Source organism: Heteronotia binoei, chromosome 21 (assembly GCF_032191835.1).
Source record: "Heteronotia binoei isolate CCM8104 ecotype False Entrance Well chromosome 21, APGP_CSIRO_Hbin_v1, whole genome shotgun sequence".
Taxonomy (NCBI): Eukaryota; Metazoa; Chordata; class Lepidosauria; order Squamata; family Gekkonidae; genus Heteronotia; species Heteronotia binoei.
In genome coordinates this window covers 27,379,699-27,400,364 of record NC_083243.1, presented here as the reverse complement: position 1 = coordinate 27,400,364, position 20,666 = coordinate 27,379,699, and the positions used below count along the sequence as shown (strand labels likewise).

The 20,666-nt window shown below is 42.9% G+C and overlaps 1 protein-coding gene across 1 annotated transcript in view; it reads left to right on the top strand.

Moving 5' to 3' along the window:
• Positions 1-20,666, top strand: part of AMN (amnion associated transmembrane protein) — a 131,384-nt gene that overhangs the window by 101,415 nt on the left and 9,303 nt on the right. Inside the window, exons 7-10 of the mRNA XM_060261968.1 lie at positions 109-217; positions 4,983-5,065; positions 6,070-6,256; positions 20,183-20,360. Coding sequence (XP_060117951.1) covers positions 109-217; positions 4,983-5,065; positions 6,070-6,256; positions 20,183-20,360 — 557 coding nt within the window. The remainder of the gene's footprint in view (positions 1-108; positions 218-4,982; positions 5,066-6,069; positions 6,257-20,182; positions 20,361-20,666) is intronic.

The window sequence follows — 20,666 nt, the reverse complement described above, 5'->3', positions numbered from 1 at the left end:
AAGGCACAAGTGTGCTGCCTGCGGCAAATGATGGGTGGGAGACCTCGGGAAGCCAGGTCATCTGTAGGTCTTTCTCTTCAATGAGTGATCCAGCTCTTCTCATTAAAGGACCATCACAGAATCTGTGCTGCCTTGCTCCAGAATTCTGAAGGCCGGTGTCCAGCGCTTACATGCAAGAGCCCACTGAAGCCAGCTGGCCACTGCTGTGAAATCTGCGGTAAGTGAAGGGGCTGTTCTGTTTGGATACGAGACATAAGGAGAATTGCCAGCCTCCAGGTGGGGCTGGAGTTCTCCCAGAATTAAAACTGAATTTCCAACTACAGAGATCAGTTTCTGTGGAGGAAATGGCAGCTTCAGAGAGCAAACCCCATGGTATATCGAGGGCTTTTTTTTGTAACAGGAACTCCTTTGCATATTAGGCCAGACACCCCTAATGTAGCCAATCCTCCAAGAGTTTACAGGACCTACTGTAAGCTCTTGGAGGATTGGCTGCATCAAGGGAGTATAGCATAATATGCAAAGGAGTTCCTGCTACAAAAAAAAGCCCTGGTTAGAGCAGCAGACAAGGGGCTTTTCCACATTCTCATTTTACTCACTGGTAAGTTCCTGTTTCTTCAGGGTGGGGTGTCTGCTCCCTCTAAGGGTCGATTCAGTATTACACCAGGTTGTGTCCAGCATATCTCACTGCAGATTTAAACTGTATGATACCGAATTGACCACAAGAGCAAGCAAAACACATGTAAAACAGAGGGGGGGGCAAAGAAAGGAATTTAGCAGCGAATAAAATAAGAATGCTGAAAAGCCCTAGGAATCAGGAGAGGAGCTTTTAAACTCACACTTGGTTGTGAAGCTCACTAGCCAACATCAGGATACCCTCCCTCCCTCCCTCCCTCCCTTCCTTCCTTCCTTCCTTCCTTCCTTCCTTCCTTCCTTCCTTCCTTCCTTCCATCCATCCGAAGAACAGGAACTTACCAGTGAGTAAAATGAAAATGTGGAAAAGCCCCTTGTCTGCTGCTTTAACCAGGGCAGTTTTTTGTAGCAGGAACTCCTTTGCATATTAGGCTACACCCCCTTGATGTAGCCAATTCTCCAAGAGCTTACAGTAGGCCCTATACGAAGAGCCCTGTAAGCTCTTGGCGGATAGGCTACATCAGGGGTGTGTGGCCTAATATGCAAAGGAGTTCTTGCTACCAAAAAAAAAGCCCTAGCTTTAACCACTACACAGCTCAACATAAACTCTTCTCTGAGGCCATTTCTCCTCACAAATCTCCCCAAGTGAGTATCATGTGGAGAAAGTCTGGAAACTTTTTGAAGTGGGGATGAAAGTCCATGAGATTAGGAACTTCTCTTGCCCTGTGTTGTGGTTAAACTTCTATTTTTGTTGGCCATTCCATCCCCCTTCCATCCTGAGGCCAGGCACAGCTCATCTGTTAGACGCATTTGGGGGTCAGGAGTTTCTGACCATGTCCACCCTAAATGCTGGGGTGAGGGAGACCTCATCAAAATTTACTGAGGAAAGAGAGATTTGCAGAGAGAGAGGGAGGCCAATAAACTGCCTAGTGCTGGGCAATCAGGCCGTTAATCAGAACCTCTTAAGCTATTAATCAAGGTACACTTAGACACCGAGGATCCAGCTGCATTAACATTCCTGCCAACAAAGACCTATGTCCGCATTAGCATTTTCTTCTGAGAGGTTCTTACTTCAGGCTGATCTAATTTGGGCTGGTTTGACTTTCCTGCAGAAAAGTCAATCAATTAGGTAACTAAGTGCCTCCAACAGGCCTCCTCTTTGCCTAGAATACCCCCCTTCCTTATTTAGAGTACGAACTGCCTCATTCTCACCAGGGACAATTTTGCTAGCTTATTCGCCCCATCTGTAGCTAGAAATCTGGCATTTTGGGTCCTTGTCAAAGAAACATAAGAAAAGCCCTGCTGGATCAGACCAGTGGCCCATCTAATCCAGCACACAGGGGCCAGCCACTTTCTCTGGAGGGCCAACAACAGGGCATAGAAGCTGAGGCCTTCTCATCCACAACTTGTGGGAGGGCACATCCCTTTGTTTTGTATCCTCCTCCCTACAGTATGTCCCCTTTCCTTCCTTCTGGCAACCCCCACATCCTCTCCCCTTTCCCTGCCTCATTCTTTCCTTCTGAGCCATTCATCAACCTGACTTTGATCCGCCACTCCTCTTCAAATTTATTTATTTACCTCCTTTATATTGCACCTTTCTCCACAGTAGGAATCAAAGCAGCTGACATTATTCTCCTTTCCTCCTTTCTGTCCCCACAACAGTCCTGTAAGGTAGGTTAGGCTGGTGGAAAAATCACCCAGTGTGCTTCTGTAGCAAGACAGGGATTCTGATAGGACTGCCAAGCTCCCGGGTGGGGCAGGGATTCTCCTGCCCTGGAGGTCCCCAACCCACCAGCCCGCAGTGGGCCGTTTACAACTCTGGCCGACTTCAATACTGGTATATAGAACAGGTTGCCCGTGGTGAGCCATGGTGTCACATTTTTCTTGGCTTTATGATAGTTGATTAATTTTTTCCCTGAAGGAAGGGAAACATCACGCAAGCCTTCTGGAAAACATTATTTTAATTGCTTTCAAAGGCTTACTAAGAAATGTATGTTGACACCACTATAAAGTGTTTGGTTTTCATATGGTTATTAAGAATTAGGAACACAGTCCAGAAAATCTCTGTCTTTGCCTCCCAGGTAAATTAACAGATGAGCAGCCCATATGGAGAGGGAAGGAATGCCACTAACCCATCAGACACATTTTCAGTTTAACATCCCAATTAAATGTAGATCCTGAATGTGACCATTATAGAAAAAAAGAAAGTGTGCATTCCTTGGTTTTATGAGTTTGACTTGTTACTTACTGAACAGATTTATATCCCACTTTTGCAGAATCTGGATGGTGTAGGGGTAAAAGGTAAAGGTAGTCCCCTGTGCAAGCACCAGTCATTTTCGACTCTGGGGTGACGTTGCTTTCACAACGTTTTCATGGCAGACTTTTTATGGGGTGGTTTGCCATTGCCTTCCCCAGTCATCTACACTTTCCCCTCAGCAAGCTGGGTACTCATTTTACCGACCTCAGAAGGACAGAAAGCTGAGTCAACTTCAAACCGGCTACCTGAACCAGCTTCTGCTGGGATCGAACGCAGGTCGTGAGCATAGGGCTCCGACTGCAGTACTGCAGCTTTACCACTCTGTGCCACGGGGCTCTTTAAGTGTGGGGGCAGAATAGTAGAATCATTTCCTGTATTGTACAGGGGGTTGGGCTAGATGACCCTGGAGCTACCTTCCAACTCTGTGATTCTACTATTCTAGTGTAGGGGTAGAATAGTAGAATCATAGAGTTGGAAGGGAGCTCCAGGGTCATCTAGCCCAACCCCCTGTACAATGCAGGAAATTCACAAATACTTCCCCTCCACACACACGCACACCCTCCTCCATGCCCAGAAGATGGCAAAAACTTCCAGAATCCCTTGCCAAACTGGTCCGGAGAGAGAAATTGCTGACTGACCCCAAAGAGGCAATCAGCATTTCCCTGGGCATGTAGGAAAGGGGCCACAAGAACTAAGCACTGATGCAACGCTTCCTGCCCTCCTTCTCATGATCTGCCTAATTCCCAGAATCAGCATTACTGTCAGATGGCCATCTAGCCTCTGTTTAAAAACCTTCAAGGAAAGACAGCCCACTACCTCCTGAGGAAGCCTGTTCCATTGAGGAACCGCTCTATCAGGAAGTTCTTCTTAATGTTTAGCCAAAAATTCTTCTGATTTAATTTCAACCCATTGGTTCTGGTCCTACCTTCTGGGGCCACAGAAAACAATTCCACACCACCCTCTATATGACAGCCCTTCAAGTACTTGAAGGTGATGGTCATGTCACCTCTCAATCATCTCCTCTCCAGGCTAAATAAACCCAGCTCCTTCAGCCTTTCTTCACAGGAGACCCAGACTCTTCACCATCTTCATTGCCCTCCTCTGGACATGTTCCAGCTTGTCTATATCCTGCTTAAATTGTGGTACCCAAAACTGAACACAATAACCTAGGTGAGGTGGCCTAACCAGAACAGAGTAAAGTGATACCGTCACTTCATGTGATCTGGACACTATACTTCTGTTGATGCAGCCCAAAATTGCATTTGCCTTTTTAGCCACCATATCACACTGCTGACTCAAGTTCAGTGTACAGTCTACTAAGCCCCCTAGATCCTTTTTGCAGAAACTACTGCCTATGACAAGTCTCCCTCGTTCTATAATGGTGCATTAGATTTTTTCCTACCAATATCACACCTTTACTGGCATATTTTCCTACCTAAATGCAGAACTTTACATTTATCCCTGTTAAAATTCATTTTATTTCTTTTAGCTCAGTTTTCCAGCCTGCCAAGATCATTCTGTATCCTGTTTCTGTCTTCTGCTGTATTTGCAACCCCTCCCAATTTAGTATCATCTGCAAATTTAATATGCATTCCCTCTATTCCCTCATCCAAATCATGTATGAAGCTGTTGAACAAAACAGGTTCCAGGATAGATCCTTGAGGCACTCCACTTGTCACTCCTCTCCAAGAGGATGAGGAACCATTCACAAGCGGGTGTGATCGGTCAACCAGTTACAGATCCACCTAACAGTAAAAGAATCCAAACTAATTTTACCAACTTGTCAACAAGAATGTTATGTGGAACCTTATCAAAAGTCTTAGTGAAATTAAGATATCTGATGGCTACATTTATACCCCACCTTTCTGCTCAATGGGGACCCAAAGGGGCTTACATCCTTCTCTGCTCCTCCATTTTATTTTCTTTGGGGTGGGTTAGGCTGAGCGAGTGACTGGCCCAAGGTCATCAGCTGGCTTCTATGGCAGAGGGAGGATTAAAACCCTCATTTCCCAGATTTTAGCCCAGCACTCTATCCACTACACTACATCATACCAACTCTCATATTTCGTCTTGTATTTCTCTGTTTCAACTGCAGGAACTGTCATTTCCCTGGAATACTCCACAGGTTTTGACATTGAGCTGTATCGGAACAGAATACTCCATACTTTTCTGAGTCTGGTATGGTACACCTGTTTCTTAAGGGGTTACTCAAGGAAGAACCCCTCAACCAATCTGAAATAATTCCTTTGCAGGACGGAACCAAAATGCGGTGGTTGCTTTTGCTTAGAACTCACAATGGACTACATGTAGATTTTTTTTTTTTAACTCAGAAGAAAGAAATTTCTAGTTGTGTGACCACAATGGCTGCATGGGTCATTAGGCTACCATGTTGGAGTTTCTGGAAACTGCCCAGTCCCTTTCAATAGCATTGTCAGAGGTAACAATCATAGAGCAGTTGGGAGTATGTGGTATTCACTACAAAGGTAACCTTTGGAAAAGGTTTGGAGAGCTTTGGAAAAAACAAAACACCACCCTACTTTGAGAATGTTTTATTAATGTGGAAAGGCTACTTGGAGATGGTACCAATTGGCTAGTGCCGGTGACATCGTCCACGCACATACCCCTTTGCCGAGCTCTTGATTTTTTTTATATGTACATGGGCCACTTAAAATGTACATGTGCTGACTTGACAAATGAATGATAAGCATGTTGTCTAAAGCAGTGTTCAACTGCTGTGTGCACACACTTTGAAGTTTTTAAGTCAGGTGACCTGCAATGCTTTTAGGGTGGGAAACAGACTCTTTTCCACCTGATGATTACCTTGATGCATTTTCTTTAACCCCTCTTGGACACACCCTCTCAGCAAACCCTGAACAACAATGATGGGATTATCAACTCTTTCATTAGCGCATTAAGATTTATATTTAGAACTTATTTTAGCATCCATTATTCTCCAGTGTATATAAATGGGAAGGGAATATAGCCTAATGATTAAAAAAAAATGCTTCTCGTGCCAAAATTCCAGTATGAGTTCCTGCCACTTGCAGTTAAATGCTTCAGGGAACTCAGGAACCATCCAAGGTCTTCTAGGCCTGCCCCCAATCAAAGAAGACGGGTTTTTGTGTAATCTCTGCCTTCCCATACTGAGTACTTTTTATGTGTGGTTTTGTGTCTTTTGGAAGCCCAAGAATGCAGGTGTTCAGATGGCTATATCGAAGGTGCATGGACCTCGCACTTTCCTGGGACTCTTGCCACGCAGCTCTGAGTCCTTCATCCAGATTATGCTAATGGATAACAGGACCGGGTCCCAGAGCGGCACTCACACTGAAGAGCTGGCTGAGGACATCATGAGGGATATAGCAGAACATGGTAACTCTTTCTACTCTCCTGCTGTTGCAAATCTTTGCCAGTTCGCCAGTGGGTAGGGTTGCCAGCTCTGGGTTGGGAAATACCTGGAGATCTGGGGGATGGATTCTGGGGAGGGTGGGGAGGGACTTCAGCAGGGTGTAATGTCATAGAATCCACCCTCCAAAGCAGCCGTTTTTTTCAAGGGATCTGATCTTCATCACCTGGAGATCAATCATAATAGCAGCACACAAGGACTTTGTCATATGTAGAAACCCTAAGATCCTAAGTGCTTTTCCTTCCCTAACAGGATGCTCAGAGTAGGAGACAATTATTCAGAGCCTAAAATATTTTATGCACACAAAAGCTTATACCCGGAACTCTGTTGGTCTTAAAAGTGCCACTGGGCTCAAACTTTGTTAAACTAAGCAGGAGTCCAGTAGCACCTTTAAGACCAACAAACTTTTATTCAGCATGTAGGCTTTCGTGTGCATGCACACTTCTTCAGACGAGGAATGAGGTACAGTAAGCAGAGTTACATATAGCTAGTGGGGTTTAGAATGCAAAGTGGTACAAAGTTAAAATCCAATAGCAGAATAGTAAAATTAACAAATTCAGAAAATCTTTGGTCTGGGTTGCCTTAGCGTGGGAAACCAATAAAACAGTAACGTGCCAGAATGTGAGAATGCCTGTTAATTATTCTATAGCTAATAAGCCCGGGTCAAAATGAGGGCATTTCTTTCCCAGAAGTTTTTCCTGTCCAACTAATTTACCTTTTAACATGTAGCATAAATATATACATCATTCTGGTTTGCCATTAGAAAAACTAAACTAAATCACTGTTGCACTATATCTAACAACTGGCTAGCCTCAGTGCCAATCATAAAACCAGGAAAACCAGGACACCCACCGAGAAACTTAGGGTTTCTACATTCCTGGAAGGTTCCTCAGGCATGTAGAAAAGCCTGACTTTGTAAATTAGAGAAGAGGATGTTTTCAAAAGATAAAAACGTCTTGTTGAAGACAGAATGTGCTTCAGCAGCATTGCGTGTTGCCAGCCACTGAGTTAAAGGGGGAAAGGAGGGAAGGGAAATCATTGGCTGCTCAAACCCCTAAGAGCTTATAATATCCAGGAAGGCTTTTCCAAATTGTCATCTTCTTCCCTCCCACACACGCCACAATTTCCCACTGGCCCAGCAGTGTGTACATTACAATGACAAGTCAAAACCAGAACAACAGACAGACGTGTCAAAAATAAAACATAAAGCCCTGAGATATTTCTTGCTACCCAAGGAGAAGTTATTCTGAAGCAGGAGCGCCATAGCCTGGCAATGGAAAGCTAACCAGGAGAGCAGTAGCACCTTTAAGACTAACACATTTGAGCTTCCGGTCAATGGCGGGGCGAGGCGGCTGCGTTGTGCGGTGAGCTCCGTTGAGACGCGCCGAACCTCGGCTTCTAGGGGGGCTTGTGTGCCCGCACATACCTTCTGTCGTTGGAGGCAGTGCACCGAGGGGGCTGAGGGAAGTGCTGGAAGGGGTCTTTTGGCTCCCCAAGCACTACGCCCTCTTTTCCTGTCCCGAAGCCGAGAGGCGCCGCTAAGGCGACTCAGCTCCGACCGCCGGTATGAGGAGGGCTCTGTTTGGAAGGCGGTTCTAGGAAATAAAGAGGTTTTCCAACTTGGACTCGGTCTGCTTGGCGGTCTCACTACGTTTTTGCTGAGGAAGACTTCCCTGGATCAAATTAACCCGGACGGCAGAGGAGGAAGGCTCTAGTCTGTCTTTTCTTTGCGGTGGATCCGAAAATGGCGGCGGCGTGAGGGAGAAGAAGGAGCCAGAGGCGTTGGCGCTAGAAGGGACGGTAGAAACTCAAGTTGTGTTTTCTTTTTCCCTTATCCCTTCGGTTGGCGGGCTTCCCGACTGGTGGACTTCTTAATACCCAGTCTTCACTATCTGGACCTTATTGTTACCTTTTTCAAGCTATTTTTTTTGAGTTTAAAAAGGACAGAGCGAAACTGGAGATGAAGAGAGTTTTGGACTGAGGGAGAGACGGAGAGGAAGGGAGCGATTTGGTGATTTGTAAACTTTATAGAATTTGAGCTGGGACTTGTTGCAAGAATCTTGGAAGATATTACTCATTAGAAAAGGCTGAGCTACAGAGACTCAAACGGCTTTGAAACGAACTTGGACTTGGTTTTTCAATATTTATCCCCTCTCCCCCCTCCCCTTCTTTCCGTTTTAACTATATAGTTTTCTCTTTTCCTTTTTTTCTTATCAGAAGAACTTTGGTTGGGGGAGGTGAAGAGGGAAGTGGGGAGTGAAAGGGGAGTGGGAGGTGAAGTGGGAGAGCCTCTCTCTTTCTCTGCAGATTTGTATTTTTTTTTCTTTCTTTTGTAGACTTTGCAGACTTTGCAGACTTTGTATTTTTGCTTTCAATGTAGGTAGGGGTGGAGGTGGAGGCGGTGGCCAGAACGCTGATTTATAATACCAGCCGTAGTTTTTGTAGAGCTTTGTAGAATTGTTTAAAATGTCTCAGCAGGCTAAAGCTAAGTTCTCACCTGGTCAACCCAAATCAGTAGGGGCGTCAATCTCTCAGGAAGCCCTCAAAGAAATGCAACAATTTTATCTTGAGAATTTGAAGCAGACTCAACTTGTTCAGAATTAAAGATGTTGCAACATAAGGTCCACCTAATATTTTTGGCAGAGATGCAGAAAAAGGTCAGATACGCCAAACAACAGTTTTTTGAAAATGCGAATAAGCCAGGGAGATGGTTAGCCTACAAAGTCAGAAAAGAGAGAGAGAGGAAAATAATAAATACCCTGAAGGATAAAGAAGGTAATCAAAAAACATCTCTAGCAGAGATGAAACGTATAGTCTGTGATTTCTATACTCAGCTATATAGAGGCAGTGATATCGACGGGGACGCACAAGATAGGTATCTTAAACAAAAGGTAACACAAAGACTAACTAAGGATCAGAAAGAAATTTTGGGCCATTCTCCCACGATGTTAGAATTAGAAGAAGCTTGGTCTAAACTCAAGAAACATAAAGCAGCGGGACCGGATGGCTTCCCCGCTGAATATTATATAATGCTGAAAGAGACCCTGATAACACATTTTAAACTTCTTATTGATGAAGTCTGGAGTGTATGTAAGACTCCAGACTCTTGGAATGGGGCCAATGTAGTCTTAATCCCAAAAACCATAACTGACTTAGACCAGATTAGAAACTATCGGCCGATCTCGCTGTTAAACGTAGATTATAAAATTTATGCGTTGATTTTGGCCAACAGAGTGAAGAAGATATTAAAAACATTAATACATGAGGATCAGGCAGGTTTTCTACCAAAGAGACATTTGAGAACCAATATAAGAATTGTATCAAACATTTTAGAATATTATGAGGTTCATAGGGAAAAGGAAATGTTATTGTTTTTTATCGATGCCGAAAAAGCATTCGATAATCTTAATTGGGGGTTTATGTTTCGTTTATTAGAAATAATGGACTTTGAGGAACAGTTTACCAAAAATATTCAGGCTATCTACAAAGATCAAACGGCAAAGATAATAATAAATGGAAGTCTGACCGAGGAGATAATAATACATAAGGGGACGAGACAGGGCTGTCCGCTCTCACCGTTACTTTTTATTCTGTCCTTGGAGGTCTTAAACTCTTCTATAAGAGCTAATGATAAAATCTCAGGATTGAATGTCAAAGGGGAATCCTATAAAGTCTTATCATACGCAGATGACATGGCCCTGATTCTACAAAATAATAAGGTGACTATAGACGAAACGCTAAAAGAATTGGCGGAATATGGGTCTGTGGCAGGATTAAGAATAAACAAACAGAAATCCAAAATACTCACCAAAAATATGTCACCACAAAGGATAAAGGAATTGGAGACAAAAACAGGGTTTAGTAATCACCCAAAAGTTAGATACTTGGGCATAGAATTCACAGGCAGATGTAGTAATCTCTATGAAAATAACTGTGGACCACTGTTAAAAGAGATTGAATCCCTATTAAAAAAATGGGCAAATTTAAAGATCTCTTTTATGGGTAGAGTTGCACATGTCAAGATGACCATTTTACCTAAAGTCATGTTTCTGTTTCAAACAATCAATTTTGTGATAAAGAAACCCTTTTTTGATAAGTTGGACCAATTAATTAAAAAATTTATATGGCTAGGAAAAAAACCTAGAGTGAAATGGAAATTATTGAAAGATAGAAAGGAAAATGGTGGCTTAGGACTCCCGGATTGGGAATCATATCACATTGCCTGTGTTATGCTTTGGTTAAAAGAGTGGATCTTATTGGAGAACAACAGAATTTTAGCTCTTGAGGGTTTCAATCTTCACGCAGGGTGGCATGCGAACCTTTGGTATGTTTTCAAGGGACAGAACTATTTTAAGAACCAGTTAATACGTAAAACTATTCTAGAGACCTGGTTAAAGGTAAAAAGAAAAGTTTATGTTAAAACCCCGAGATGGTTATCCCCCGAAGAAGCTTCAATTCTACCTCAATTATGGCATCTTAATAGAAAGGCTAGATATTCAGATATATTAGACGAGAAAGATAATCTTAGAACGAATGAAGATCTTGAATCCAGAGGGGTAAAGTTCGATTGGTGGACGAGGAATCAAATAGTTGCAAAATATAACATGGACAAGCCTAAGGGCTTCACTAAAGATAATTTTGACTTTGACAAGATATTAGTTAAAGAGGATGAAAAAGTAATCAAAAAAGTTTATAACTATTTGATGCAAATTAAGCTAGAAGATGAGGTGGTAAAGGAACCAATGATAAAGTGGGCGCAAAACCTGCAGAAGACTGTAGATTTAGAAGAATGGGATTCCTACTGGAGGCTAAATTATAAATACATTAAACCAATAAATCTCAGAGAAAATTCTTTTAAAATCTTTCACAGATGGTACATTACTCCTCTACAACTCTCCAAAATAGATAAATCCATCTCACCAAAGTGCTGGAAATGCGGCTCGGCAATAGGCTCCTTTTTCCACATCTGGTGGAATTGTAAAGTCACAAATAAATTCTGGATAATGGTTTACGAGCTCTTAAAGGCAATATTACAAATTGACATCCAATTTAAACCAGAACTGATGTTATTATCTTTCGTTAGAAAAGTAATCCCCAAAGAAGATATTCAGGTGACGATGTATATTCTTACATCTGCAAGGACAATTTTCGCCAGATATTGGCGACAAGAGAAGTGCCCCAAAATAGAGGAGGTGGTGGATAAGATTTTTAATGCAGCAGAAATGGATATACTTTCGAGTTTGTTGAAAGGGGACTCTGAATCAGAGGCCAAAATGAAGTGGGAGAAATTTTATAGATGGTATGAGGGAAACAGGCAAGAATCTGTGTTAGTAAATTAAATGTTTGACAAATTCCTTATTATTAATGTTAAATTATATACAATTTGGTTTCTTGTATGAAATATTTAGAATGAGAACTTTGTGAGTTTGGTTAAAATTGCCAATTGCGGATATAAAACTACAGATGACCCTTCTCAAGGACGACTATGACTAATAATCACAGCAGTATATATTATTGCCTTTTTTTTCTTTTTTTTCCTCTTTTCCGTTCGCTTGTAAGATTACAAATGTTGTAACTCTTTGTATGCTGTTTTTCGATTGAATAAAACATTAAAAAACCAAAAAAAAAAAAAAAGACTAACACATTTTATTGTAGCATCTGACAAAGAGAACTGTGTTTCTTGAAAGCTTGTGCTTCAATAAATAGTATTAGTTTTAAAGGTGCTACTGGACTGTTTACTATTTTGCAGCAACAGACTAACATGACTAACTCCTCTGGATCTAACAAAGAGAGGGACCATATAATGTCCCAGGGCAAGGAGTTCCAAATGCTGGTCACCACTAAGTTTGTTTATTTATCCTGGAACGAACATGGGATGGTATAGCCCAGGGGTGTTAAACATGCAGCCCAGGGGCCAAATCAGGCTCCTGGAGGGCTTCTGTCAGGCCTCCGAACAACTGGCTGTCATCTGCTTCCTTCTCCCTCTCTCTTGCTTCCTTCTGCATAACTTGCTTTCTCAATCGCACAGGAGTTACAGAGCAAAACCTCTATTTTCTCCATTGGCTGAGGCTCCTGCTTTGGAGAGGAAGGCGGGTAGCTTGCATTGCTAGGCCCTTTCCATTGCACAGCAGAGCTACTGAGCCAACCTCTCTTCCTTTTATTGGCTGAGGCTCCTCCCCCTCCCGGTTCCCTGGGGAAGGAAGGAAAGAGCCAGAGCTTCCTTTGCCCAGTTCCCTAAATCCCATGGGAGAGATACAAAGAAAGTACCTTTAAGACCAACAAGTGCTAATATTAAGGATGTTTTAAGGTTTTTTTTTAAAAATCTTGTGCTTGTCTGTGTCCTTTATAAAGTTTATATCTCTGCTACCTAATCATAAATAGGTACACACATGGCCCAGCCCAACCCGACATGGTTCAGCCCGACAAGGTCTCATTTATGTCAGATTCGGCCCTCATAACAAATGAGTTCAACACCCTTGGTATAGCCTGACCACCCCAATTCTCAAACCTTAAGCAGGGTTGATATTTGGAAGGGAGGCCTCCAAGGAAGACAATGACCAACCACCTCTGCTTCATCGTTTGCCTTAGAAGCCCCTTCCTGGGGTTGTCATAAGTTGGCTGTGACTTTTAGGCACTTGACCCATACACATTTTTACGCAAAGAAGTCAAAGCAGCACAAACTGCTCTCCTTTCCTCCATTTTATCTCTTGAACTACAGCCCTGTGTGAGACAGTGGGTGTGTTCACACCAATACTCCCCCTAAGCTGTGGAGTCATTTGAGCAAAAATTCTGCTTTGTGAGCTAGTAGCATTAAAGTCATGAGCTACCGCATAAATTAGTTTGCTCTGGGGCCATTTTTCCTGAGCTAAGACAAAAATATATGAACCAGAGACTAAAAAACTGTGAGCTAGCTCACACTAACTCAGGTTAGTAGGAACAATGGTTCACACTATACTAAATAATGCATTTTACAGCAGGATTTTTGCTATTCTTACACAGTAAAAATCTAGTTGCAAAACACATTATTTAGTGTAGTGTGAATGCGCTTGGTGACTGGCCTGAAGTCAGCCCAGCAAGCTTCCATGACAGAGTAGGGATTTGAACCAGCATCTCCCACAATCTAGTAAGATTGGATTTAGAAGAAGATATTGGATTCATATCCCGCCCTCCACTCTGAAGAGTCTCAGAGCGGCTCACAATCTCCTTTACCTTCCTCCCCAACAACAGACACCCTGTGAGGTGGGTGGGGCTGGAGAGGGCTCTCACAGCAGCTGCCCTTTCAAGGACAATTTCTGCCAGAGCTATGGCTGACCTAAGGCCATTCCAGCAGGTGCAAGTGGAGGAGTGGGGAATCAAACCTGGTTCTCCCAGATAAGAGTCTGCACACTTAACCACTACACCAAACTGGCTCTCTACACCAAACTGGCTCTCTGATGTTCAGACTAGTGCACCACACTGGCTGTAATGAGAAGATTCTCTATAGCAGCAGTCCCCAAGCTTTTTGGCGCTAGGGACCAGTTTGTGGGAGACAATTTTTCCATGGAGCAGGGGGCGGGAAGATGGTTTCAGGATGATACAATTGTGCACTTTATTTTGGTGTGGTGGTTCTTATCTGGGGGAACTGGGTTTGATTCCCACTCCTCCACTTGCAGCTGCTGGGATGGTTTTGGGTCAGCCATATCTAACACAGAGTTGTCTTTGAAAGGGCAGCTTCTAGGGAGAGCTCTCCCAGACCCACCCACCTCACAGGGTGTCTGTTGTGGTGGGGGAAGGTAAAGGAGATTGTGAGCCACTGTGTGAAATAATTATACAACTCACAGCTGGATGCTAACAGGCCACAGACTGGTACTGGTCCACAGCCTGGGGGTTGGGGACCCCTGCTCTATAGTGTCCCCCCCTCCCAGCCACTGTTCCTCCAATGATAATTACTCAAGAAGCAACGTCTACCTTAGTAGTAGGGATGCCAACCTCCAGGTGTGACCTGGGGATCTCCTGGAATTAGAGCTCATCTCCAGACTACAGAGATCAGTTCTCCTAGAGAAAATGGCTGTTTTGGAAGGTGGACTCTATGGCATTGTACCTCACTGAGGTCCATGTTCTTCCCAGACTCCACCTCCAAATCTCCAGGAGTTTTCTAGCCTGGATCTGGCAACCTTCTCTTCTCTTCCTCCGCTGGCAGCCATGGGGGACCTGGCAGCCCTGCTTAATGGGAAGTCTGTGGGCGGGGATATGGGGGGCAGTGCTGGCTGTGACATCACATAACTTCTGGTAAAAAATATAGATAGCTCTAGACATTTCCAGAAGGTCTATGGCTTTACCATGAAGTTTTTTTGTGATCCCTAGAGCTACTCTGTGTCACTTGTGTTTTTTTTAAATCTGGTTAAAACATGGAAGTGACATAGATAGTTCTAGGAATTTCAGGAAACTGTGGTTTTACCATAAAGTTTCTGGCGACCCCTAGAGCTATCCTTTTTTCACTTCCATTTTTAATCAGAAGCGATGTAATGCTGCAGTTGGCATCCAACTCCCGCTCAAAATGGTGGCATACAATGGGAAGAGAGAGGGGCAGGGGATTTCCCACCCTGTCCAGGGACTTGGCCTACCTTGATGAAATGAGCAGATATTCAAATTGGGTTAAATGCTAAAAATCATTTACCTTGGAAGCACGGAAGCTTTATGCAATATCCCCAATTAGGGGTGTGCATTAAGTAAAAAACCCGAACTGAATAAATACCTGAAAAATACCTCACCTGTATTTTTTTGGCTATTTACTGAGCTGGATCCTGATTTAGTCCCCGTAGGGTATAATGGAGCTTAAAATTTTTGGTTTGCCAAAAAATCCCCAAATCCCAGTGCCATGCCAATATTGGGATTTAAGAATATTGGAAAATACTGATATTTTCCAAGTTCAGTATATCCAAACCCAACAGATACCTTTTTTTTTTTGTACTCCTCTATCCCTAATCTTCCACATTTTCTGGTTAAGAGGAAAACGCTGTTCAAACAAATTACAAAGATGACCTGACTCCACTGGTAACAAGAGAAAGAAATTTTACTTAAAAAAACTAGAAGCACGTCTTACATGAAATATTCATGTAGGTTCATTTAATTTACTTCAAAAAGGTCACTACAGATGATTTAACCCACAAAAAAAAGTTTATGGACAAAAATGCATTAGAAGCAAAATTACATTTTCGAATCTTGTGGCTGACTTACTTTCAAATTAGGAGTCTCGCAGAGACTATTAAACTTAATTCAATAGTTAAGCAACCATTAACTCTTTTTGAAAAAACTATACAAAATTCCCTCTCCAACCATAAAGGCTTTTTAACACAATCCTACCAAGCCATACTTAGCCTTAGAGACAATCAAAAAGTACCCTACCGACACAAATGGCAACAATTATGCAAAACAACACTATCTACAGAAGTCTGGGATCAAATTTGGAACAATTAGGAAACCTTATCATTTGTCTTGGAAATTAAATTTCAAACGCTAAAAATAATATCTTTCTGGTATCATACACTGCACCAACTAGCACATTTTATACCAAATCAACCACCAAGATGCTGGAAACAGTGTAATGAAATAGGTTCATATTTGCATTGCTGGATATATTGCCCATTGATACATATATAATTATAAAACAAATTCAAAACATTACAGGTTATTTGATTGAGATCTCCCCAGAATCACTTTTACTGAATTTCCACCCAAATGAGTCAATTCCATCCATTGTAAAAAAGACAATAGCACTGCTACTGTACGCAGCTAAAGCAACAATAGCATTGCTCTGGAAGGATACACGAAAACCCACATTAGAACTTTGGCATAAAAAGTTATGGCAAATCTATATTATGAGCAAGATTATTGTCATAAAATCTATAGCAAATACCTCTGGATATACTTCTTTCGAAGCAACATGGTTACCTATACTTGACTACCTAACAATGCAAGGAGAAATTCCGACTATTATTAACAACTACTATCTGTATTCAATATCTAATGTTAACAGATATAAATGAAGGGTATAACAAATACTGGGGGGGGGGGGGGTGCTGCTTATGACTACTAGTATCTGTATTTTTATTTTTGTGATTATTATTTAAATTTGCATTTATATTATAATTGTATTGTAATTTTCACGTCACTAGATGGAACACATTCTAAGGATTTTGCATTTTGCTTTATGTACATACTCTGAAAATAAAAATTATGGTAACCAAAAAAAAAAGGTCACTACAGCTCCAAGCCCAGGTGAGAGAGATGAAAGACAGAAGGCAGGCAAGGGCCAAAAAGGTTGAACATCTCACCCATGAGAGGGTGGAGCCAACTGCCACAACTGCCAACCCCAGCGAGAGAATTCTCTTGACCCTTTCCATCCCAGATCCTCTTGCAGGCAGAGTTACAATATCCACCAGTTCATTCATCTGGCCTTGAATAGCTTGGTGTGCTCAGAACTTGTATACCTCTTTTGTGATCAGACAGAGTGATACAAGAACAAAAAAAGGGGGGGGGGACTCAACCAAATTTCCTCCCCCCCCAAGAACAAGGTTTTTATTGAATGTAAAACAGGATACAATTTAGTACCTTAAATATAACATAAGCCACTTTAAAAAGGATAAAACCCATTAATACATCCATCACCAAACTTAAAATTAAACAATTAAATACTTTAAAAAATCATGATATATAAAATGCAATCATAACATTGGCATAATTCACTATTTAAGAAGATGATATTGGATTTATATCCCACCCTCCACTCCGAATCTCAGAGTGGCTCACAATCTCCTTTACCTTCCTCCCCCACAACAGACACCCTGTGAGGTGGGTGGGGCTGAGAGAGCTCTCACAAAAACTGCCCTTTCAAGGATAACCTCTGCCAGAGCTATGGCTGATCCAAGGCCATTCCAGCAGGTGCAAGTGGAGGAGTGGGGAATCAAACCCGGTTCTCCCAGATAAGAGTCTGCACACTTAACCACTACACCAAACTGGCTCTCCTATACATAATTTACATAATGTAAATAATAAAAAACACACAACAAAGGTGATCAAAAGAATAGTAATCAGAAGTATAACATTCTTTTATCCATATAGTTATTTGGAAATTTAATCAGTGTAATAGAGAGTAAGCTGTCTATAACTAAAGTCACAAACATGTATACATTAATTATAGAGTGTGCACAAAAATGAATTTTAAAACATTTTGTCTGAATATCAGACTGCATAAAATTTGCAAACAAAATACGATTTCAAATATGCATTTGATGGGCTTCCAATACCCATACATGTTTCGGCCCCTAAGGGCCTTCCTCAGTGGTCAATATATACCATGGTACAAAGACACACATTGCTTTTGATGGTGTTGTCTCACATCCAGTGATATTAGATCCTCTGCACCAGAGAGCCATAAAGGTGAACATTCCGATGTGTGTGTGAAGTTTTCAGGATTATCCAGCTATGGCTTACTTTATACAATTTAAAGCAATCACGCATCATATAAGAAGCAACTCCTGGCCTATTGTCATTTTTATTCCCGGATGTGTGTCTTCGTACCATTTAATATATTGACCACTGAGGAAGGCCCCTGAGGCCAAAATGCATATGAGTATTGTGGTTATTGGAAATCCATCAAATGCATATGTGAAATTGTATTTTGTTTGCAAAATGTATGCAGTCTGATATTCAGACATGTTTTAAAATTCGTTTTTGTGTACACTCTATAATTAATGTTATACATTTTTGTGACTTGTGTTATAGGTAGAATGATACAAGAACAATGACCAGGCATGCATATGAGTGCTTCTGTTTGCTTGGGTGTGCCAGTGCAAAACAGGACGTGCTGGGAGCAGCACAGAAAGCATTTCAGTACCATTTTAAAGTGCACGTTGTTCTACTGTTTGGGTGCGTCAGGCATTACTTTTCAGTTTTGCCCTTCCTGACTTTTCATTTAAGCACAGCTTGGACTAATTTGGCTGCTGTAGTCTCACTGGCTCAAGCAGCAAGCCTTGATGAATGCTCTCAGAGAACATTGGAGGAAATGGCTGGAAATGTGGGTACCAGGAACCAACAGTAAATGATGGCATTTTGAGGATTCAAGATGCCATGCATCGGGACTGGCATGTGAGGGGGGAATAGGAAGAGAAAATTCTAGGGGGCTAGTTTGGTGTAGTGGTTAAGTGCACGGACTCTTACCTGGGAGAATCGGGTTTGATTCCCACTCCTCCACTTGCAGCTGCTTGGAATGGCCTTGGGCCAGCCATAGCCCTCTCAAGAGTTGTCCTTGAAAGCTTCTGGGAGAGCTCTCTCAGCCCCACTTACCTCACAGGGTATCTGTTGTGGGGGGAGAAGATAAAGGAGATTGTAAGCTGTTCTGAGACTCTGATTCAGAGAGAAGAGCGGGATATAAATCTACTGTCTTCTTCCTGTGGGATCATGGACACAAGTACATTCTTTGTTTTGCTTGTATAAGATGTCTGGTTTCAGTCTGAGGGAGGTGAGAAAAAGCCTTTTTCTTCTTGGGGACTTGGCAGTCATTATCTCAGCAATCTTTACAATAGCCTTGTAAAGTAAGAAAGCCAATGTGAGGTGGCAGTTTAAAGTAGGACCTGGATTTCCCAGCCGCCTCACGGAAGCAGCACAAGAGAAGTTCAGCAGATCTCCTCAGCTAAGAGTGCATTTTCCCAATAAGTGTTGGGTGGAAGGCAAATTGTATTCCAGACCTGAAAGAGAATTTGTTTGAACTTGCTGCTGCTATGGATTTGTAAGTGTCATTATTGTATTGATTGGTTTTTATAGTTTATTTTTTTTAAAAACCCTGTCATTAGCTACTCTTATACTTTTTTAAAAAAGCATCTGCCAAGATAGTGAGTGAACAAATGAACACGTAAATACTGGGCAGTCCCACAGTGTTCTTTTTCTGTTTCATCGAAAGAGCATTGAAGTGGCAGCGTTGAATGGGGAGCAGGACAGGGGAAGGTTAACGTCTGCTATTCCCCTCAGGGATAATTGCCACTCTTTGGCAATAGCAATTACCCTGGGGAAGAACAAAGCAGTAGGAGAGGAGAGGAGCAACTGAGAGGGCCATGTACTCCCTAAGGTTTATTTACTCCAGGGAAACAAACTGAGTGGCTGATGGGAGCCAGGGCCTTTTTTCTGGGGGAATACTGTGAAATGGAGTTCCGGAACCTCTTTGTGGAAACAAAATTCTCAAAAAATATTTAACAGCAGGGCTTTTTTTGGTAGCAGGAACTTCTTTGCATATTAGGCCACATACCCCTGATGTAGCCAATCACCCCAAGAACCTACACAGCTCTAATTACAGGCCTACTGTAAGCTCTTGGAGGACTGGCTACATCAGGGGTTTGTGGCCCAGTGCCGGATTAAACCCTGTGGAAGCCCCTAGGCAGTCAAAATCTTGGGGTCCCCATTAGAAGTTATCTCAGAGTTGGCGTGCCCGCCCTACCACCCATGGCCTCTGCTGCAGCCACCTCCTCAAAAGCCCCTTTGACAAAGCTGCAGGGGAGAGGCAGAAAGAGGCAAACTTGGTGGCGACGCCAGCAGCAGACATACCAGGCAAGCCGGACAAAGAGTGGCTCAGTTGCTGGCTGCGTGTGCAGGCTGGGAGGGCTGAAAGCAGGGGGGAAACTGAGGAGGGAAACTGGCCCAGGGCCCCTAAAGGCAAGGGGGCCCATAGGCCAGTGCCTACTTGGCCAAATTGTTAATCCAGCCCTGGTGTGGCCTAATATGCAAAGGAGTTCCTGCCACAAAAAAGCGCCGTTTAACAGTCCATGAGGGGCACCTGCTCTTTCCTCTTGAGAGTTCCAGCACCTCTTTTTCCAGAAAAAAAGCCCTGATTGGGAGCTATAATATTTTTATGACTTTTACAGGAGAGTCCTTTGGCATTGTGAGAGGCTCCTTGCAAGCTGCCACGGGCAATTACTGGAGCACTCAAGGAGCAGGCTCCCATAGCCGTGTGACTACAGCTGCGATGCTGATTGGCTCATTCCTTATCCTGCTGCTGCTTTTTGGAACTGTCCTGCTCCTCTACAAGAAAGGGATACTGAGGTAAGAGAGATGATTGGTGGTGGTGGTGGAAAATGCCATGAAGTCACAGCTGACTTACGGCAACCTTAGGGTTGCCAGCACTGGCTGGGGTAATAACTGGAGGTTTGGGGAGTGAGGCCTGAGGAGGGTAGAGCTGGGGGAGGGGAGGGACCTCAGCAGGGCACAGCACCATAGATTTCACCCTCCAAAGCAGCCATTTTCTCCAGGGGAACAAATCTTGGTTGTCTAGAGATCAGTTGTAATAGCGGGAGATCTCCAAGACCCAGGCCTCAGATTCAGCAGGAGCTCACAGGAGTGCAGCTCCAG